Source organism: Colossoma macropomum, unplaced genomic scaffold (genome assembly GCF_904425465.1).
Source record: "Colossoma macropomum unplaced genomic scaffold, Colossoma_macropomum, whole genome shotgun sequence".
NCBI lineage: Eukaryota > Metazoa > Chordata > Actinopteri > Characiformes > Serrasalmidae > Colossoma > Colossoma macropomum.
In genome coordinates, this window is record NW_023494805.1 from 12,512,477 (window position 1) to 12,535,214 (window position 22,738).

The following is a 22,738-nucleotide window of genomic DNA, read 5'->3' on the forward strand; positions in this document are numbered from 1 at the left end:
CCAACTTTGTGTTAGGTGGGGAAGACACCTGAGGGTGCACTCACCTCCACCACTCTCTCCCTCTCTCTCTCTCTCTCTGACTTTAATTTTTCCCTCTCCACACAACACTAATTTTCAGAAATCAGACCCCTTCAGGTGGAAGCGGGCAGAAGCAAACATATAGAGAAATCCCGCAAATTAATGAATAGCCTAAATTAAGTAGACCGATCACTAAATCATATATGTAAACAGTATAACAGTAAAACTGTTAAAATGAATAAAGTCATTTCTGAGCAACCGATCACGTGAACAACATGCAAATTCTCATAGGCCTGATTCACACATACTGCGTCTGCGTGGGGTGAGCGAAACTTAAAAAGGCAATTTTTATGTAATTCATGACAAAAAATACCAGTTAAACATTTTGTGCTGTAAACAGATTTCCGAGTTTGGTCTTCCAGGCTTGAAACTTTTGCCTAATTAGAATGCTGTGCTTATGCTTCTGGTTTAAGCTAGAAGGCTGGATCAGAGACAAGACTGAGAGAGGACTGAGGAAAGGGAGGAGATGGAGTGGAGGGGCACAAAAACATGAACAAAAACAGAGAGTAGAGATGGATATTCATGGTCCACCTCCAAAACTTTAATTATTTCATAGTTTATTATAGATACTGGCACTCAGTAACAGAAGTCAAAGTATTTCTGAAATAGAATAGATATATATTATACTTACCTGAAAACAGCATAAAGAACAGCATGTCTGAAACCTGATGAGTACATGCAGAACAACATAGATGTATTCTTTTTGGCAGGATTCAACTATGATGGTTGAGCCACACTTATAAACAACAGAAAAAATCTCACTACAAATTAAAACATACTCCAAATGTTGTTCCAAAGCCCACAAATTTGTAAGGTGGCAACTAATTGGAATGCACCGAAGAATGCTTTCTTCTGTTGTTACAAGCGTGACATCGTAACAATAGAAGAACCCTTATGGTGCTATATAGAGCCATGTTCAAAAAGGTTCTGTAAAGAACCATGTATATATAACACATTCTACATCGATCTGAAGAACCATCATACCCCACCAAATGTTTAACCATCTGCTGTGTGCCTCCCTTTCATGCCTTATACATACAAGTGCATGTATTGGCATATATAAGATATTGAGCCTTATAAAATCAGCCCACCTTAAATCATCAAACATGTTCATTACGCAGTGACATAGACACCAGATATAATGAATAATGAATAATGAAATGTTCAATAACATGCCACAGATCACATTCAGTACATAACATCATTGTTTTGTAAGCCAAAATCACCACTACATTTAACGTGTTAAAATGTAAACCTCTTCAGTTGTACAGGTTGTGCACCTTTTAGATGCCCCCTTAAACAGTAACGCATTGGTGTTGTGTTGTTGTGAGCTTTTGTGTTCACCAAATTTACCAAAGGATACTTTTGAAATATGTATCGTTGCAGTTTGTCCTCTGTGTTCTCAATAGTGAGAAAATGTTGATCTGATCATAATTGCCTGTTTATATCATGAGAAATCGAAGAGAGAAAGTCGAATATCCAATATAAAATCAGTGTTACTGTGCTTGTTTAGTTTTAACAGTTCTACAGCTCCAAAAGCTCAGACCAGCTCTAAAAAACATGCAACCAAAATGCTAACAGCTAAGCGCTCATCTCAGCAGCTAAACAGATATCTAGATATGCAGTTAGCTGAATTGGACGCGCTAAATCGCCCCTAGGTGTGAACATGTGTGTGATTGTATATGTCTGTGTGTCTTCCCTACGATGGACTGGTGACCTGTCCGGGGTGTTTCCTGCCTTCTGCCCAGTGACCGCTGGGATAGGCTCCAGAACCCGCCACGACCCAGAAGGATAAGTGGCTTAGAAAGTGTGTGTGGGTTTGTGTGTGTGTGTGTGTGTGTGTGTGTGTGTGTGCAGTTATTATTCATAGAGGTAAAATTGTGAGTCACTTCATAATATTTCCTATAGATATTGAAATACTGCATGAATTCTAGTAGATTACTTTGCATTTCTTTAAAAAGATCTAAATAAAATGCATTTCAGTCAGTTAAAAATGGTTTAAAAAAATAAAAAATAAATTCACATCTCAGAGTTGAATGTCACAATAGTCCATATTAATATCATAAATATGAATATAAACTTTAATTTTAACATTTGTTATGCAATTTATTATAAATGTTACGTAGACACCCTTCATATTAGGGGTGTGGGAAAAACTCGATTCTTAGATGCATCGCCATGCGGACGTGAACGATTCTGAATCGATTCATTCAACGTCAAAAATCGATTTTCTAAATATTTAATTTATAACGTAATGTTGACGGAACGCAAAAGTCTGAACTGGAAGTGGGAAAGTGCAGCACCCGGACAGTCTGTGACGGCACACAACAAAAACACAACTGGAGGAGCGAGAAATTCAACCGGCTCCCTCTGCATTAAAAGCCAGGTTAGGTCAGGAGTCACAACACAAATGATAAGAAGAGCCATTTTGCCTTTCAACGAAGTCAAACCACCTTGGGAGCCACAACATTTAATGTCCAGTATGTCTCAGTATGTGTTAACGTCCTAGTATGGGCTAAAAATATAAACGAGAGCGCAGATTTACTTCGCTCTGCTTTAAGCTTTAGCTTTAGCCGCTTTCCTCCCGTCTCCTTTTTCTTCAAAACTAGAAGAGTTTCCTGTAAAATGTCTCAGCATGCGGCTGTTTTACGAGGCTGAAGTCGCTTCTCATTCGCCAGTTTCTCGTTCTAATTTTCCTGTTCCACCTTAAATTCTGCCTTAGGCGCCAAATGTAACTGCTGCACTATTTAAGGTGGAACAGGAAAATACGAAAGAGAAGCGAGTTCATTTTCACAACTTTTTAGAGAAAGACAGTCTCTCAGCAGATTTAACCAACCGCGCTGCGTATAAATGCGAATAAGTCCTCCAAATGTTCGTCTTAATCTGTTTTTCGTTCGCTACTGGCGAGGCCAGACCTCGGGGCTATGTGACCTGCTGTCTGCTGTCTGTTCTCAGTCGTTGAGAACCAGGGCTTTCGCGTTATGCTGCACACTTTGGAGCCGAGATTTAGCGTCCAGTCTCGAAAATACCACCCCACTCTCTACAACAAGACCAAAAGGGTGGCTGTAACGTACTGCGTGGACACCCATTGCCACTGGATCTTACTTCAGGACAACAGCGCATTTTATCGCAGATGAGTGGCAGCAGCGTCTCTGAATGAGAGCCTTCTAGTTCACTTGCCACATCACTTCCATTTGATTTATTAATTAAAAATATTTTAGATAATTAAAGCAAAAGTCCTCAGACAGTAGGAAGATAGAAATCATGTATAGAGAAAAAAGATGCATCGAGATGCATCGATAATCGTTTTATAATCGCATCGCAGCCCTCTGAATCGTAATCGAATCGAATCGTGAGGTGCCTAAAGATTCCCACCCCTACTTCATATAATATAAGTCTAATCATATATATTTTTTAAGTAGCTGTACATGAATTGCTTTACACAGTTATATTGGTGTCTGTACTCTCTCTTTTGTGTAGAAAAAAAACACTTCTTTACCTCAGGTACTTTCTCATTTTACCCAAAAAGAACTCTGTATTTAGTGTAATTATCTAAGAGTTGTATACCAGCAGAAAGACTGAAAGCAGGGTGAGAGCCAAGAGCAGTTTTATTCAGGACGAGTCAAAACAACAGAAATGAACTCAATTCTGACAGTCAAAATAAATCAAAATAAAGCATCCGCATAATGACTTAATTACACTGTGGAGACGAACAGTATTTCACAAAGAGTCCAGATAGAGAACAGAGTTTAAACAACAGGTAGTCAACAGCAGTTAGAAACTGTGAGAAGACTAACACCTGGAGAACAGGAGCCTTTGGTGGCGACTCCTAGAATCTCCCTGTGCAGACATTATAGAATAGCCTTCTTGTGACATTCTGAACATTTACAGCTTAGAAAAACAATAGGGTGTGTTTTTGTTTTTCAGTTTTCAGTTCATAGATTGTAACTGACATGCTGAGATTTAAGCATTTTTTAAGCTTTGACATAATCAGTTTCTATTATATTGCAGCAACAGAAAATGATATTGCAGTAATTTGTACAGAGAGGACATTGGGCTAGATTCAGAAAATGCAGCACCAGATTTAGCATGATGTTAGGAGCGAATAGCATGGCGGTAACATGTTTACTGGTTCGTAAAGGAGGATTACTGGTGAATTTTACCGCTTGTGTGATGCGAGGTGTGGCCGTGCTACTATCTAACATTTTAATACAGTATCTAATATTTAAACATGACGGTAGAGATTTGTAACATGACATAGCCCCACAAAAGTGAACCACTTTGACTGTAATTTTCCCTGGTAAAGAAGCCGGTGTGATTTGCAGGACACTTTAAATTATGCAACTTAAGTGCAATCTAGTTTTATGTAGGTTTCAAGTCAATTAAAGTGATGCATGAAAGTTTAACTGTGTAAACCCACACTAATTATTTGATTTGAACATTTTAAAAAAAGCAAGATTTTGTTGTTTCACATCCTCTATATTGATTTCTCTTTACTAATTGTTGTGTATGTATATCAAAAATAAGCATTTTCATGTTCCAAACCACCTTCATTCTAGGGTGATTTCTTGTTAATGGACCTCAAACAAAGGGTGAAGTTGCTTGGTAGTCCTCTGTCTATCAACTTCCCTTTGAGCTGTAGGGACACATGAACATAGCTGTGTTATTCAGTGTAATACAGAGTCTGCAGCTGCTTTAGTAGGCACATCTACCTACCATACAGCTTCCTTGACTTTACAAACAATTATAGATTGAAATCCACACATTTTTGGTACCACTGTTGAGTTCAGAATTCAGTGAGTGACTGTAGTTTTGTTATCTTATAATGACCTCTTTCATGAGTGATCTGGTCTTGAGCAAAGGGCAGGTGTTATATAGACTTTTGTAAATAGTGTAATGAAAACACTGATAAACAAAGCTAAAGCATAAACTCAGTCTGAGTGGGCAATTTATGAAGCATGTCTCCTCTTTCCTTGAGAAAAGCCAGTTTGTGATTCTTAAAACATTTATGTATCACTTAGAGCAGTGGTTTTTAAACTGATGCAAATGAGAGCATTGATACCAAACTAGGATCGAAGCAGAAATCTGTTACTGCACCAGCGTGTTTCCAGGTTAAGAGTGTATGGCTTTTTGATGTAGAGAGATGGACTTGCAAAAACTATTAGTGCCACTCATTTTTTTTTTAACATTATTGACCTATTTTCCTAGTTTGACCCTTGAAATTGTCTGATGTCCAGCTGTAGTTCTCCTGTTCTAATACAGCTTTTAAAGAGAAATTTTCAGCAGACTACACAGGACAGTGTTTGCGAGAGACCTATGGATAAATAACAAGCAACAAACAAAAGCAACAGCAAATCAGAAAGCTACAGTTCCCCATAAGAGCTTCCACTGTAAGAAGAATCCCTGAACTGTATGAAGGAGAATGAGAGGCTACAATGAAGAAGGAGTTTGTATCTTTGACTGTATACATATATATATATGATACACATGATATTGGCCACTTTATTAAGGTAACCTTCTTATTCATTAAGGTAGCTACACTCTTTTTTTCATTTTATCAGCTCCACTCAGAGGTACACTTTGCAGTTCTGCAATTATAGACTGTAGTTCATCAGTTTCTCTGCTTACTTTTTAGCCCTTTTTTCTGTTTCTCCATGTTCAGGACCACCACAGCGCAGCTGTTATCTGGGTGGTGGATCATTTTCAGCACTGCAGTGACATTGACATGGTGTTGGCCTGACAGTGTGTGTTGAGCTGGTACGAGTGAATCAGACACAGCAGTGCTGCTGGAGTTTTTAAACACCACTTACTGTCCACTCATTTAGACACACCTACCTTGTTGGTCCATCTAGTAGATGTAAAATCAGAGACAATAGCTCATTTGTTGCTGCACAGTTTGTGTTGGTCTTCCTTTAGTCCTTCATCAGTGGTCACAGCACACTGCACACAGGACGCTGTTTGCTGGCTGTTTTTGGTTGGTGGACTGTACTCAGTACAGCAGTGACACCGTTGTGCTTAAAAACTCCAGCAGTACTGCTGTGTCTGATCCACTTGTATGAGCACAACACACACTAACACACCACCACCACGTCAGTGTCACTGCAGTGCTAGAATGATCCACCATGCAAAGAATACCTGCAGGGTGTAAGGGAGTAACAGAGAAACAGATGTAATACAGTCTGTAATTGTAGAACTACAGGGTGCACCACCATGATAAGTGGAGCTGATAAAGTGGACAGTGAGTGAAATTTGGTTGAAACATGCTGCCATTAGTAACTGCATTCATGTGAAATCATGCAATTTTCACATTAAGGTTCAGGTGAACTCTGTGTCCACTCGATTAAAATAATTTTATTGAATTACTGAAAGTAATGAATGCATTCTGATTAAACTTATTTTATCCACTCATATAACTAAATAGGTTTAGTTATATATACTAACAAAATGAAAAAAAAACTTTTTTCAGGGTCAAATTTGAGCAAATAAGACAAATAAGATAAAATATGATTAACTGCACATAATAATGCAATTAATTGCAACTAATCATTTTAATAGTTTGTCAGTTGTACATTAGACCCAAACAGAAGAAAGCATGTTCTGGAGAATATTTGTTACATACAGCATGGATTCAGCCTAAGTGAAGAACACAATAGCATTAGGATGATTTTTGTATGCTACCTGTTGGAGGAGCAGCTGTGAACTGTCAGATGCCGCCAAGTCTTTATTTGAAATCACTTTGAGTCGCAGGACCATCACATTCCCTTTGGAAAACCATTGACCAATATATTGTACACTCAACTTAATGCATTTACTAAAACATTTCAAGAAGAGAATCAATAAATATAATAATACAAATAACATTTTGTATTAAAGTCTATTTATACTTTTAATGACATTTTCTATTAATGTATATCACCTTCAGAAAAGACTTTAAAAAAAGATACATTCTGACCTGGTGAACTTGGACCAGAGATATTGCATGTCATATTTGAGGGAACTGTCATTGAGGAAACAGTCGGTGAAGGAATAGTGGTTGAGGGAACAGTCGTTGAGGGAACAGTTGTCGAGGGAACAGGGGTTAAAAGAGCAGTGGACGAGAAAACAGTCGTTGAGGGAACAGTGGTCGAGGGAACAGTGGTCAAAGAAACAGTCGTTGAGGAAACAGTCATTGAGGGAACAGTGGATGAGGAAAACAGTGGACGAATAAACATTGATCCAGGGAACAGTAGTTGACAGAAAATTGGTCGAGAGAACAGTGGTTGAGGGAACAGTGGTCGAGGCAACAGTGGATGAGGGAACAGTGGTCGAAGGAACAGTGGACGAGGGAACAGTGGATGAGGAAACAGTGGTCAAGGGAACAGTGGTTGAGGGAATGGTGGACGTGGGAACAGTGGACGAGGAAATGTTGGTCGAGGGAACAGTGATGAAGGAAACAGTGGATGAGGGAACAGTGGTTGAGGAAATAGTGGTCAAGGGAACAGTGGTCGAGAGAACACTGGACAAAGGAAAAGTGGTTGAGGGAAACATGGTCGAGGGAACAGTTGATGGAACAGTGGTCGAGGGAAGAGTGGTCGAGGGAACAGTAGTCGTGGGAACAGTAGTCGAGGGAACAGTGGTCGAGGGAACAGTGGTCAAGGGAACAGTTGTTGAGGGAACAGTGGTCGAGGGAACAGTCATTGAGGGAATAGTCGGTGAAGGAATAGTAGTCAAAGGAACAGTGGACAAGGGAACAGTGGTCGAGGCAACAGTGGTTGAGGGAACAGTCGTTGAAGAAACAGTGGTCAAGGGAATAGTAGTTGAGGGAACAGTGGTGGAGGAAAGAGCGGTCAAAGGAACAGTGGTTAAGGGGACAGTGGTCGAGGGAACAGTTGTCGAGGGAACAGTTGTTGATGGAACAGTGGTTGAGGGAAGAGTGGTCAAGGGAACAGTAGTAGAGGGAACAGTAGTCGAGGTAACAGTGGTTGAGGGAACTGTAGTCGAGGTAAGAGTGGTCAAGGGAACAGTAGTCGAGGTAACAGTGGTCGACGGAACTGTAGTCGAGGGGACAGTGGTCAAGGGAACAGTGGTGGAGGGAAAAGTTCTTGAGGGAACAGTGGTTGAGGGAACAGCCGTTGATGGAACAGTGGTCGAGGGAACAGTGGTCAAGGGAACAGTGGTCGAGGGAAAAGTTGTCGAGGGAACAGTCATTGAGGGAACAGTCGGTGAAGGAATAGTGGTCGAGGGAACAGGTGTTGAGAGAGCAGTGGACGAGGAAACAGTTGTTGAGGTAAGAGTGGTTGAGGAAACAGTCGTAGAGGTAACAGTCATCGAGGGAAGAGTGGACGAGGGAACATTGGTTGAAGAAACAGTGGACGAGGGAACAGAGGACAAGGAAACTGTTGAGGGAACAGTGATCGAGGAAACAGTGGACAAGGGAACAGCGGTTGAGGGAACAGTGGTTGAAGGGACAGTGGTTGAGGGAACAGTTGTTGAAGGAATGGTAGTCGAGGGAACAGTGGACAAGGGAACAGTGGAAGAGGAAACAGTGGACGAGGGAACAGAGGACGAGGAAACTGTTGAGGGAACAGTGATCGAGGAAACAGTGGACAAGGGAACAGCGGTTGAGGGAACAGTAGTTGAAGGGACAGTGGTTGAGGGAACAGTTGTTGAGGGAACAGTGGTTGAGGGAACAGTCATTGAGGGAACAGTGGACAAGGAAACAGTGGTCGAGGGAAAAGTGTTCAAGGGAACAGTGGTTGAGGGAACAGTTGTCGAGGGAACAGTGGTTGAGGGAATAGTGATCGAGGGAACAGTAGTCGAGGAAACAGTGGTCAAGGGAATAGTAGTTGACTGCACAATGGAGGAGGGAACAGTGGATGAGGAAACATTTGTTGACGGAGCAGTGGACGAGGAAACAGTGGACGAGGGAATAGTGGATGAGGAAACGTTTGTTGACGGAACAGTGATCGAGGAAACAGTCGTTGATGGAACAGTGGTTGAGGGAACAGTGGTAGAGGGAACAGTCGTTGATGGAACAGTAGTCGAGGGAGCAGTTGTTGAGGGAACAGTGGTAGAAGGAACAGTAGTCGAGGGAACAGTTGTTGACGGAACAGTGATCGAGAAAACAGTGGTCAAGGGAACAGTGCTCGAGAGAACAGTGGACATGGGAACAGTGGTCAATGGAACAGTGGTCGAGGCAACAGTGGTTGAGGGAACAGTGGTCGAGGGAACAGTCGTTGATGGAACAGTGGTCAAGGGAACAGTGGTTGAGGGAACGGTGGTTGAAGAAACAGTGGTCAAGGGAGTAGTGGTTGACGGAACAGTGGTGGAGGGAAGAGTGGTCAAGGGAACAGTGATCGAGGAAACAGTGGTTGAGAGAACAGTGGTCGAGGGAACAGTGGTTGAAGAAACAGTGGTCAAGGGAGTAGTGGTTGACGGAACAGTGGTGGAGGGAAGAGTGGTCAAGGGAACAGTGATCGAGGAAACAGTAGTCGAGGGAACAGTGGTTGAGGGAACAGTGGTTGAGGAAACAGTAGTCGAGGAAACGGTGGTCAAGGGAATAGTAGCTGACTGAATAGTGGACGAGGGAACAGTGGATGAGGAAACGTTTGTTGACGGAACAGTGGACGAGGAAACAGTGGACGAGTGAACAGTGGATGAGGAAATATTTGTTAAAGGAACAATGATCGAGGAAACAGCGGACGAGGGAACAGTGGTCAAGGGAACAGTGGACATGGAAACAGTGGTTGATGTAACAGTGGACGTGGGAACAGTGGACAAGGGAACAGTGGTTGAGAAAACAGTCGTTGATGGAACATCGGTTGAGGGAACAGTGGTCAAGAGAGTAGTACTTGATGGAACAGTGGTTGAGGGAAAAGTGGTCAAGGGAACAGTGGTTGAGGGAAAAGTGGTCGAGGGAACAGTTGTCGAGGGAACAGTGGTTGAGGGAATAGTGGTCGAGGGAACAGTAGTCGAGGAAACAGTGGTCAAGGGAATAGTAGTTGACTGCACAGTGGAGGAGGGAACAGTGGATGAGGAAACATTTGTTGACGGAACAGTGGACGAGGAAACAGTGGATGAGGGAATAGTGGATGAGGAAACGTTTGTTGACAGAACAGTGGACGAGGCAACAGTGGTCAAAGGAACAGTGCTCGAGAGAACAGTGGACATGGGAACATTGGTCGATGGAACAGTGGACGTGGGAACAGTTGTTGAGAGAAGAGTGGACAAGGGAACAGTGGTCGAGGAAACAGTCGTTGATGGAACAGTGGTCGAGGGAACAGTGGTTGAGGGAACAGTGGTAGAGGGAACAGTCGTTGATGGAACAGTAGTCGAGGGAGCAGTTGTTGAGGGAACAGTGGTAGAAGGAACAGTAGTCGAGGGAACAGTTGTTGACGGAACAGTGATCGAGAAAACAGTCGTTGATGGAACAGTGGTCAAGGGAACAGTGCTTGAGGGAACGGTGGTTGAAGAAACAGTGGTCAAGGGAGTAGTGGTCGAGGGAACAGTGGTTGAAGAAACAGTGGTCAAGGGAGTAGTGGTTGACGGAACAGTGGTGGAGGGAAGAGTGGTCAAGGGAACAGTGATCGAGGAAACAGTAGTTGAGGGAACAGTGGTTGAGGAAACAGTTGTCGAAGAAACAGTGGTCAAGGGAATAGTAGTTGACTGAATAGTGGATGAGGAAACGTTTGTTGACGGAACAGTGGACGAGGAAACAGTGGACGAGTGAACAGTGGATGAGGAAATATTTGTTGAGGGAACAGTGATCGAGGAAACAGTGGACGAGGGAACAGTGGTCAAGGGAACAGTGGACATGGAAACAGTGGTTGATGTAACAGTGGACGTGGGAACAGTGGTTGAGGGAACAGTGGACAAGGGAACAGTGGTTGAGGAAACAGTCGTTGATGGAACATCGGTTGAGGGAACAGTGGTCAAGAGAGTAGTACTTGATGGAACAGTGGTCGAGGGAACAGTGGTCAAGAGAACAGTCGTTGATGGAACAGTGGTCGAGGGAAAAGTGGTTGAGGGAACAGTTGTCGAGGGAACAGTGATCGAGGGAACAGTAGTCGAGGAAACAGTGGTCAAGGGAATAGTAGTTGACTGAACAGTGGAGGGAACAGTGGATGAGGAAACGTTTGTTGACGGAACAGTGGACGAGGAAATAGTTGACATGGGAACAGTTGTTGAGGGAAGAGTGGACAAGGGAACAGTGGTCGAGGGAACAGTGGTTGAGGGAACAGTAGTCGAGGGAACAGTGGTTGAGCGAACAGTGGTAGAGGGAACAGTCGTTGATGGAACAGTCGACAAGAGAACAGTGGTCGAGGGAACAGTCGTTGATGGAACAGTTGTCAAGGGAACAGTGGTTGAGGAAGCGGTGGTTGAAGAAACAGTGGTCAAGGGAGTAGTGGTTGACGGAACAGTGGTGGAGGGAAGAGTGGTCAAGGGAACAGTGATCGAGGAAACAGTGGTTAAGAGAACAGTGATCGAGGGAACAGTGGTTGAAGAAACAGTGGTCAAGGGAGTAGTGGTTGACGGAACAGTGGTGGAGGGAAGAGTGGTCAAGGGAACAGTAATCGAGGAAACAGTAGTCGAGGGAACAGTGGTCGAGGGAACAGTGGTTGAGGAAACAGTAGTCGAGGAAACAGTGGTCAAGGGAATAGTAGTTGACTGAATAGTGGACGAGGGAACAGTGGATAAGGAAACGTTTGTTGACGGAACAGTGGACGAGGAAACAGTGGACGAGTGAACAGTGGTCAAGGGGACAGTGGACATGGAAAGACTGGTCGATGTAACAGTGGACGTGGGAACAGTGGTTGAGGAAACAGTCGTTGATGGAACATCGGTTGAGGGAACAGTGGTCAAGAGAGTAGTACTTGACGGAACAGTGGTCGAGGGAAGAGTGGTCAAGAGAACAGTCGTTGATGGAACAGTCATTGATGAAACAGTTGTCGAGGGAACAGTGGTTGAGGAAACCGTCGTTGATGGAACAGTTGTCGAGGGAACAGTGGTTGAGGGAACAGTAGTCGAGGAAACAGTGGTCGAGGGAACAGCAGTTGAGGGAACAGTGGTCAAGGGAACAGCAGTTGAGGGAACAGTGGTGGAGGCAACAGCAGTTGAAGGAAAAGTGGTCAAGGGAACAGCAGTTGAGGGAACAGTAGTTGAGAGAACAGTGGTTGAGGGAACAGTTGTTGAGGGGTCAGTTGTGTTAGGAACAGTTGTTGTGATGATTGTTTCTGTAGAAACAGTGGACGAGGGAACAGTGGTCAAGGGAACAGTGGACATGGGAACAGTGGTCGATGTAACAGTGGACAAGGGAACAGTGGTTGAGGAAACAGTCATTGATGGAACATCGGTTGAGGGAACAGTGGTCAAGACAGTAGTACTTGACAGAACAGTGGTCGAGGGAAGAGTGGTCAAGAGAACAGTCATTGATGGAACAGTGATAGAGGGAACAGTCATTGAGGGAACAGTTGTTGAGGGAATAGTGGTTGAGGGAACAGTGGTCAAGGAAACAGTAGTCGAGGGAACAGTTGTAGAGAGAACAGTGGTCAAGGGAAGAGTGATTGAGGAAACAGTGGATAAGGGAATAGTGGTTAAGGGAACAGTCATTGATGGAACAGTGGTCGAGGGAACAGTGGTTGAGGGAACAGTTGTTGAGGGAACAGTGGTCAAAGGGAACAGTGGTTGAGGGAACAGTAGTTGAGGGAACAGTGCTTGAGAGAACAGTGGACATGGGAACAGTGGTCGATGGAACAGTGGACGTGGGAACAGTGGTTGAGGGAACATTGGAAAAGGGAACAGTCGTCAAGGAAACAGTCGTTGATGGAACAGTTGTCGAGGGAACAGTGTTCGAGGAAACAGTGGTCGAAGAAACAGTGGTAGAGGGAACAGTCACTGATGGAACAGTGGTCGAGGGAACAGTGGTCGAGGGAACAGTCGTTAATGGAACAGTGGTCGAGGGAACAGTGGACGAGGAAACAGTCGAGGGAACAGTAATCGAGGAAACAGCGGACAAAGGATCAGGGGTTGAGGGACCGATGGTTGAGGGAATAGTGGACAAGGGAACAGTGGACGAGGGTACAGTGGCTGAGGAAACAGTGGACAAGGGAACAGTGGACGAGGAACCGTTTGATCGAGGGAACAGTGATAGAGGAAACAGTGGACGAGGGAACAGTGGTCGAGGGAACAGTGGACGAGGAAACAGTTGAGGGAACAGTAATCGAGGAAACAGCGGACAAGGGATCAGGGGTTGAGGGAATAGTGGACAAGGGAACAGTGGACGAGGGTACAGTGGATGAGGAAACAGTGGACAAGGGAACAGTGGACGAGGAACCGTTGATCGAGGGAACAGTGATAGGGGAAACGGTGGACAAGGGAACAGTGGTCGAAGGAACAGCGGTCGAGGGAAAAGTGGTCGAGGGAACAGTGGACGAGGGAACAGTGGTCGAGGGTGCCGTAGTCGAGGGAACAGTGGTCAAGGGAACAGTGGTCGAGGGAGCAGTTGTCGAGGGAACAGTGGTGGAGGGAAGAATCATTGAGGGAACTGTGGTTGAGGAAACAGTGGTCGAGGGAACAGTGGTCGAGGGAGCAGTAGTTGATGGAACAGTGGTCGAGGGAACAGTAGTCAAGGGAACAGTGGTTGAGGGAGCAGTGGTCAAGGGAACAGTAGTTGAGGGAACAGTTGTTGAGAGAACAGTGGTTGAGGCAGCAGCAGTTGAGGGAACAGTTGTCGAGGGAACAGTAGTTGTATTGATTGTTTCTGTAGAAGAAAAAAAAAAAAAATTGATAAAATAGATAAATGTCCCAGGTGCTTTAACGGTGGCCATCATATCTGTTTGAAAGACTAACTATGTCCTTGTATTCATCTGAAATAGGTCAAAGGCTTGTTTTAGTGAGTTTTTATAATACACTTCACTCATTTTGGAAATTTCATATATTTAGTGTTACCTATTGAATTCTTTGCTGATTGTGTTTTTGAATAGGCTGGTTGTGATGGGATTCAGTTGCTTTTGTGCTGTATATGTTTATGATGATGTGCTTCCTGCTGATAATATGCTACATCCAGCTGGTTTGTTTCGTGTTTTCATCGTGTGCACCTCATTGGCTTGTAATTTACACTCACAGTCTAGCAGGCTGAAGGTTCTCTACAAAGAAGGTTAGAGTTCTATGTAGCTTTTGTGTGCATCACTAGATAAGTCTTATTTTCTTAGCAAATCTGAGCACAACATGTAGCTTTGTTGATACACTATATTGCCATAAGTATTCACTCACCCATCCAAATCATTGAATTCAGGTGTTCCAATCACTTCCATGGCCACAGGTGTATAAAACCAAGCACCTAGGCCTGCAGACTACTTCTACAAACATTTGTAAAAGAATGGGTCGCTCTCAGGAGCTCGAAATTTCATGTGGCCTCCAGATTAGCTCAAGAACAGTGCGTAGAGAGCTTCATGGAATGGATTTCCATGGCCGAACAGCTGCATCCAAGCCTTACATTACCAAGCGCAATGCAAAGTGCCGAATGCAGTGGTGTAAAGCACGCCGCCACTGGACTCTAGAGCAGTGGAGATCTCTGGAATGACGAATCACGCTTCTCCGTCTGGCAATCCAATGGACGAGTCTGGGTTTGGCGGTTGCCAGGAGAACGGTACTTGTCTGACTGCATTGTGCCAAGTGTAAAGTTTGGTGGAGGGGGGATTATGGTGTGGGGTTGTTTTTCAGGAGTTGGGCTCAGCCCCTTAGTTCCAGTAAAAGGAACTCTTAATGCTTCAGCATACCAAGAGATTTTGGACAATTTCATGCTCCAAACTTTGTGGGAACAGTTTGGGGACGGCCCCTTCCTGTTCCAACATGACTGCGCACCAGTGCACAAAGCAAGGTCCATAAAGACATGGATGAGCGAGTTTGGTGTGGAAGAACTTGACTGGTCTGCACAGAGTCCTGACCTCAACCCAAAAGAACACCTTTGGGATGAATTAGAGCAGAGACTGCGAGCCAGGCCTTCCCGTCCAACATCAGTGTCTGACCTCACAAATGTGCTTCTGGAAGAATGGTCAAAAATAGTAAAAGTTAAACTAAACAATACATGTAGATAAATCTATGTAGGGCTGGACAAAATGACAGTATTAATCAGTATTGCGATAAATTACATCACAAAATGTCAAAATATGGATCAATACGATTATGGCTCCAAAATAAGGAGCCTATCGTATTTATCATCATTACTTCTAGAACACTCACCAGCCACATGTTTTATTATGGACAGAGCATAATTAGTCCTGATTTTTAGAAATAAAAAGTGGGTTAACAGTACATGTTTAAAATATACTTTACCAGCACCACTAATTGTAATTACAATTATCATTTTATATATAATAAAAAATAAAACGGTTAACTGATTGCTTTCTGTTGTTTGACTGTTTGCTTCTATTCTATAAAAATATCATTGGCCTCACAACTCATCCAATTTGCCAAAATGTGTGTTTGGTTGATTGTGATGGTCAAACTTATCCACAGGCAGATTACAGCTGTTATTGGGCTAAATTTGCCCCTTAGCACTTAAAGTGCAAGTGAAACATAAATCTGTTTTTCCATACCAATTAGGTTAATTAATCCTGACCATAATTATGTCCACACAATATATATCCACTGTAAACAAAGTAAGCTCTATGAACAGCTTTCTTATGTCCAGTAAAATTGCAGCTCTTGAGTTTTGAAAGTCATACTCGTTTAAATCACGATTTTAAAATTATTTATCATAGTGCCCTCCTACAAACACTGCAGCCAAACCATGCAACTTTGCATGCAAAACCATAACAGTTATCTGTGGTCAGTATTGATTGCCATGACTATGCTCCTAACTTCCATATCTCCTAAAAATAACAATATTTCTCTTAAAATAGTGTGTAAAATACCAGCCAATGTTGGATCATTGTTTGCAGCTTTCATTTCAGCGTATAGAATTTAAATTATGTAATGCAACATGTAACATTTGCCAACTGCTGTATTAACCAAAATAGTGTTTCTCAGCTTTCAACATACTTACTGGCACACACTGATGACAAAGTTGTGTTACAGCCTATATCATTCCAGTTCACTAAAGAAATAAAGAGAGAAAAAGAAATATAATTATATGGAATCTATAAAGGGGTCTGAAAGTGTGCAAATGCTATATTACCACTTCAGTAAAGACGGCGAAGACTGTGTTTTTAATTTGCAAAACAGAAACTTAAGAAATTAATCTTGAAGGAAATGATACCTGGAAAATTCATCTCCATACAGTTCTCTGCAGATCCAGCATTATCAGGTTGTCCAGTAGACCAGTTAATGTAATCGAATGCTGAGCCATCTGTCCACATCCACACTCCCTCCTGCAAAGAGAAAGATGTGAATTGTAAAAAAAAATAACAGTTAATGCAGTTGCTTCACAAAAAATAGTAAGATTATAACTTAACAAACCTGTGCAGTATCAGTAGCACCTAACCATGTTCGTGAATTTGATGAAGTTACATTCAGCACTAAAGCCTGGAGGAAAGTGTACTCCTGACTGCTGTGTACAGATGCAAGATGTCCTTCCATGTTCACACAGTTTTGCTAAAAGAAATCAAATCATATGTACTGAGTACTGATGTTGTGTAACTACAAATTTTATTCATGGCTTGAAATCAACAGTAAAACAGCTTAATTGTAGTAGAGCATATAAAATTGTACCTCAGAGGCTGACCAGTTAGCTGATGTTGTGAAGACACTGAAGCAGCGAGATCCAAACTGGGACCAACCATTCTGGCATTCTGCATTTTTAAGCGAATAAGTATATATACATGTACATACATATACATGCACATATACATAAATGAATAGTCTGATTCCATTTCATGACCCAAAAAGACTAACTTATGTCAGTGCAGCAGTATCATTCAACTGAACTACAGCTAAAACACAGTCCAACTTTATATCTGTTGGGGTTCAGATGGAAACAGTAGCTCTTCTGTGTAGAATTTTACCTGAAATTCATGTATACTGTTGAATTCCATGTCATTATCATAGCACAACTACATACACATCAGTTCAGCAGTACTTCAATAATGCACACACAAGAGTGCATCATTAGCCTATTCAGATACCTTCTCAGCTAGCATGTTAAATAAATAATGATAGCTTAACTGGACTTGGCTTCATTCATCAGTTAATGTTCACTTGTTGTGAACTACACTTAAAATCATCTCTATAGTTTTCTCAGGCCTTCAAACACTTCAAACAATCGGTACTATAAACATTTCTCCTCTCAATGTTGTGCCGATATGTCTGTATTTCAAATTTAAAACTCCAGATGTGTAAGACTAAGACAGTAACAGAGAATAGTTTGTTGTTTTCTACTCATTTACAAAGGCAAAACCAAATGTACAGAACGTTAGTTTGTGTTTAAAAAATTGCTGCATCTTTGGTCTGTGAATTTGGTACTTGCAATGCTTTTTTAGTACAAAAGCTAAAATGGTTATGTCAAAATATCAAAGCAAACATTTTCTGTGCATAAAGTCATCAAAGGAAATATATAAATATAGTGCAGTCATGGGCTGGAGGTTAGGGAACCAGCCTTGTGACCGGTATTCGATCCCCTCAGCTGACAGTACGTGACTGAAGTGCCCTTGAGCAAGGCACCTAACCTCCAACTGCTCCCTGGGCGCCATGGATAGGGCTGCCCACCACTCTGGGCAAATGTGCTCACTGCCTCCTAGTCCTGTATGTGGTGTTTCACTGCACGGACGGGTTAAATGCGTTAAATGTCCTTGTGGACATTGCTGAAGATGTCACTTACTGATGTTATTGGCTTCTTATTTTTGTTTTCATTGTTTCTATCATCAACTGTTGTTGTCCTTGGCCGACCTCTTTTACGTCTGTTGTTAGTACACCAGTGGATTCTTTCTTCTTCAGAACATTCCCAATCGTTGTATTGGCTATGCTTTTGCATTTTCTCTTTTTTCTCTGCTTCAGAATGGCTCACTGTTCTCAAAATGACTCAAACTGAAAGTGGTTATTCAGAGCTAGGGAGACCAGCCTAAAAGAGTGGTAAACAAGAGTATATTCTTGGGGATTCTGAGCTATAACTTGTGCTTTGATGATCCCCCAGTTTCTCCTGCGGTGGATCAGCCATGTTCCCCAGCTTCTCATGCGTCATTACTGCATTTTGATGTAGGCATTATTGCATTAGAGGAAGCTTACAAAGCTTACACAGCATGCCTGCTGACCTCTGACCTCTGCTGAGTCCTCTGATATGCCACTCCTGTGCCTTTTCCCTGGCCAAAGTCCCCCTGTTTCCACTGTCTCATAACTCTGAGCTCCCTGCAATCACAGCTTTACAAAAATCCAAAATGTCTTTCTTTAAGCACATCCCATCTCCTTTCTCCCTGTCCACCTCTCCAGACATTATAATTCTGGTCTTGCACCTCTATCAACCACTCCAGACCTTCAATTTACCTGCACTTGCTCTCCCTTTGCACTCCTGTGTAGCCAGTTTTTTCAGTTCTGAACATGTCTTGTCAAAAAACCATGTCTCTCTCCTGTACTGGCTAATTTTAGGCCCCTCATTGAATGTTGTCCGCAGTTCATGAGAACATGTTTTAGATTACCTACTTGCCTTCTAGGTCCTTCTCTGTGAGCGTTGTATACAATCTTGATGGTCCCTGTACTCCTATCTATCATCTTGGAATTGCCTGAGGTTCCTGCTACTTTGCTCCCTATTGCTCCTGTTTGTTTCTGGTTGCCCCCTACAGTTCCTGCTCCCTAGTGTTGCTGCAGCTTGTGCACGTCCGGTGGTTCCTTTTGCTGTTGTTCCAGTGGTTTCTGTTGCATCTGTCTCTGCCACCCCAGTAGACCCTGCTCCTCTGGCCTCCATCTCTCTAGTGGCCTCTGCTCCTATGGCCTCTGTTGCCCATGATCCATCCAAGATTGGTCTTCTTCAGCTCTGGCTCTATCATGGACTGTCCCTGTCATCATTCCACCTGTGTGTCTCCATAGTTACACCAGTTTGTTTGTGTTTAGCCTTTGCTGGGTGTTACCATAGGTTCCTGAGCATTTCTGAGCCTATCATAGTTCTAAGCATAGATACTGGAATTTTTTAGTTTTCCTTGTTTCTTGATTTCCCCGGGGCTCTGTTTTTGGATTCCTGCTCTTGGGTTTTGCTAATTTTCCTATTCCTGTTTTGTAATGTGTTTTGATCCCTGCCTCTACTGATGACCAAGATAACACTTATACCACACTTGCTCCTGCCTTCACCTCACCTGGTTTGCAGTTAACTCTAGTCTCAACCTGCACAACACTGAGTATATTCTTGTAAAAATGAGCAACAAATTTTAGACAGTTGATATAAGTTAAACTGGGTAACCTGTCTTGAGGTCCTTACTGTTGTAGCTAAGCAGGTCATTTTCAAAGAAAAGCTTGTAGACCTCTATGAAAATGCAAACTGCTTCATCAAATGAACATTTCATTGTTTGTAAAAATGAGGTAAATATTTTAATGAGGATGTAAAAATATGTCATTCATAAATGGAGCCATTGCTTTAATGTTTTCCCTATTAGTCCATTGCCACCAAATCTGGAAGTGTGAAAGTGGTATTTCCAAGGATTTAGCCAAGCTATACATGTACTCATGTAAATAATCACTACAGTAGCAGTATTCTTACTTACGACTTAGTGTGAAGGGAAGAGCGCCAAGTCCTGTAACACAAATATTATGTCACAGTACTGGTGGGCATGTATACTGTTCAGACATTTATGAATAATATGACCAAACATAACATTTATACAGTGCTGTGAAAAAATATTCACCCCAATTTCTTCTATTTTTGCACATTTGTCACAGAGATCTTCAAACAAAATTTCACGTAAGACAGAGACAATAACATAATAGTAAGAGCAAGAACATAATATAGTTTTTAAATGATCATTTAATTTATTGAAAGTAAGGCATTTATCCATCAGAAACTAGCCATGTATGAAAAAGTATTTACCCTTTTATTTACTCAATTACACCAATTTAAGTTGCTAATTAGGAAAAATTAAACTAGACACACCCAGGGTTGATTAGTGCCAGGCATGTTGAATGTGAAGTAGGCTGAAATTATTATGCCAAGATCAAAAGAAATTGTGGAAGTAATGATTGTAATGAAAGCAATTAAAGTGATTATTGAAATATTATTGAAATTATTTAAATATATAAGTCTGGAAAGGGTTACAATTCTAAGGCTCTGGGATGTCAGTGAACCACTGTGCGAGCCATTATCTCCAAACATTTAAAACAGTAGTGAGTCTCAACAGAAGTGGCTGGCCTATCTAAGTTATTCCAACAGCATAACAATGACTTATCCAGTTAGCTACAAAGGAACCCAGATGATCGTCTAAGGAGCTGCTGGCCTCATTCACCACAGGTGATTCTACCATTAGAAAGAGACTTGGCCAAAATGGTATCCACAGGAGAGTTGCAAGGTGAAAACCACTGCTGACCAAGAGGAACATAAAGGTTCATAACACATTTCCTAAAAAGCCCTTTGATGCCTCCTGTGCTTTCTGCACTAATGTTCTGTGGACTGAATAAAGAATTCCACAGTAATAATAGCATACTAACAGTCAAACATGGTGGTGGTGGTGTGATTGTGTGGGGATGTTGTGGTGCTTCAGGGCCTGGATGAATTGATATAATTGACAGGGCCATGAATTCAGTTTTCTACCAGAAATTCCCACAGGAGAATATACAGTAAAGACAGAGACCTGAAGCACAAGAGTGAGTCCACCTCTAAATGGATCAAAATAAACAAAATCAAGGTTTTGGAATGGCCTAGTCAAAGTCTTGACTTCAACCCCATTGAGATGCTGTGGTCTGTGATTTGTGTTTCTTCATGTTCTTCTTATCTTATATTACATGATGTATGAGGACCATTTAATGTGAGAATATGCAAAAACAGAAGAAAGCAAATAGTTTTTCAAAGTATGAGGTGGATACTGACCTGAAAAAATCAGGAAAATAAGCATGGCTGAAATCTGTAAAACAGAAGAGAACAGGTATTTAATAAGTATTGTGGCCCTGATAAAGCCAGATTGTAAATGTTTAAGGGAACTTGGTCTTTTCCAAAAACAAGTGCACTAGCCATAGAAGCCATAAGAAGTATTTAAGTGCCATTCTCCAAGTAAGATGTTGGCTTTTGTGATATTTAAACATTGCAAACCGTATTAGGGCAAACAAATGGAACATAAGGTAAAGTGGGAGCACAAGACTACTGGTCATTCAACATTTGTTTTCACTGACTTGGCATCATTGTTGTGAGCATGATGGTTAGTGGACTGACAAATCAGAATACTTTTCTCATACATAAGGATATATGAAAGGGTAAACATCTTCTCTTGTATTTGTAAAAGCTGATTGTTTGGGTATGAAAAACAATGTAGTTCAAAATATACAATTATATGATCAAGTGGGTTTTAAGTACTGTCCCACTTTTACTGAACATGCTAACAAGTGGGACATTTTAAAGTCATAGTGGCATATTACGGTCATTTATTATTTATTAATCACCCATTTAATTTAATGGCCAGTATATTGTAGAGTTTACCACTATAAGAAAAAGATACAGCTTTAGAGGGAGGAAGTCTCAACTATGGTTCTTTGCCAGAGAGGAAGTCCACCCTTTAATGGCACTTTTTAAAAAAAATTTGAATATGGCTGTCATGAGGATCCCCCAGTGCATCAGAAAATGTGGTAACACTTTCGATGAATGTCGCATTTGTAAGCATCTATAAACAAATTTATAACATGTTATAATGTATTCATAAGGCATTATAAACATGGTTATAAATATTTATAAAAAGGAATTACATTGAATTACACTGTATACATTATGAATTGTTAATATAATGCATTATAAATAGTGTTAATAACATGTTATAATGTCAGTGCCAAAGAAGTCAGTCCCAGCTTGGAAAGTGTTAAGTAAAAACAAATACCAAGCTAACGGTGGTGTACCTTACCTTTCCCACATTGGGTAAAACACTGATGGCAGCACTAGTTTAAACTCTGACATTTGAAGCCTGTAATGTGCTTTACTGTGTATGTTTTAGTGTTTCAGTAAATCCTTCAGTAAATACTTCAACTTGAAGCCTCACTCTTAACACTGGAGGAGGCTTTAGTACAGTATGCTTCACTTTACTTAGAGCGGACAAATACAACTTATGAGCTCTTATAACTTGTTATGATCAGTACTTATAATGTATTATGTTAACAATTCATAATGCATAATAAACATGGCTATAACGTATAACGCATTTTTATAAATATTTATAGCTATGTTTATAATGTCTAATGAATGCATTATAACATGTTATGAATGTGTTTATAGATGCTTACAAAGGTGACATTCATAGAAAGTGTTACCGAAAATGTCACTTTTTGACATCATGATCAACTACAGTTTTTTTGTATTTAAAATGAGAATTTACAGTCATACACATTCATACCTATGTTTTGCATAATTTCACATACAACATTTTTGTTTTTAATGTCATTTTTGTATTTAATATCATCACTTTTAAAACTGTTTGTTATGAATGATCCAATCAGTTATCAACAACAGTCAGCATAATCACACTATTTTCAGAAGGCCTAAACTGGTCAAGTGGATCACTCTGTGTTTGTG

The 22,738-nt window shown here is 41.6% G+C and overlaps 2 protein-coding genes and 1 long non-coding RNA gene across 3 annotated transcripts in view; all 3 read right to left on the reverse strand.

Annotated features, from left to right (window-relative positions):
• Positions 1-6,185: 6,185 nt before the first annotated feature.
• Positions 6,186-10,872, reverse strand: LOC118826145 (uncharacterized threonine-rich GPI-anchored glycoprotein PJ4664.02-like). Its single transcript, XM_036597033.1, has 2 exons — positions 7,031-10,872; positions 6,186-6,213 (listed from the first exon to the last, which is right to left on the reverse strand). The coding sequence occupies exons 1-2, from the start codon at positions 10,870-10,872 to the stop codon at positions 6,186-6,188; spliced, it is 3,870 nt and encodes a 1,289-aa protein (XP_036452926.1).
• Positions 10,873-13,588: 2,716 nt separating this feature from the next.
• LOC118826146 (galactose-specific lectin nattectin-like) lies at positions 13,589-18,232 on the reverse strand. Its single transcript, XM_036597034.1, has 6 exons — positions 18,163-18,232; positions 16,768-16,847; positions 16,316-16,427; positions 16,103-16,153; positions 13,692-13,816; positions 13,589-13,600 (listed from the first exon to the last, which is right to left on the reverse strand). Exons 1-6 carry the CDS (start codon positions 18,230-18,232, stop codon positions 13,589-13,591), a joined length of 450 nt encoding a protein of 149 aa, XP_036452927.1.
• Positions 18,233-21,054: 2,822 nt separating this feature from the next.
• The window catches only part of LOC118826179, a 33,319-nt gene continuing 31,635 nt past the window's right edge, over positions 21,055-22,738 (reverse strand). Inside the window, exon 4 of the long non-coding RNA XR_005008726.1 lies at positions 21,055-21,089. This is a non-coding gene — a long non-coding RNA (uncharacterized LOC118826179). The remainder of the gene's footprint in view (positions 21,090-22,738) is intronic.

Bases quoted from the DNA above. Each gene is read 5' to 3' on its own strand.
- LOC118826145 (XM_036597033.1), bottom strand. From the start codon at position 10,872: ATGTCCACTGTTCCCTTGACCACTGTTCCCTCGTCCACTGTTTCCTCG. The intron at 6,214-7,030 runs GTCAGAATGTAT...TACACCCTGCAG, and splicing joins CTCTGGTCCAAGTTCACCAG to GTATTCTTTGCATGGTGGAT.
- LOC118826146 (XM_036597034.1), bottom strand. From the start codon at position 18,232: ATGACGCATGAGAAGCTGGGGAACATGGCTGATCCACCGCAGGAGAAA. The intron at 16,848-18,162 runs GTTATAGCTCAG...TTAAAAATGCAG, and splicing joins GGGGGATCATCAAAGCACAA to AATGCCAGAATGGTTGGTCC. The intron at 13,817-16,102 runs GTAAGTATGTTG...TTTCTTCTACAG, and splicing joins TTTGTCATCAGTGTGTGCCA to AAACAATCAATACAACTACT.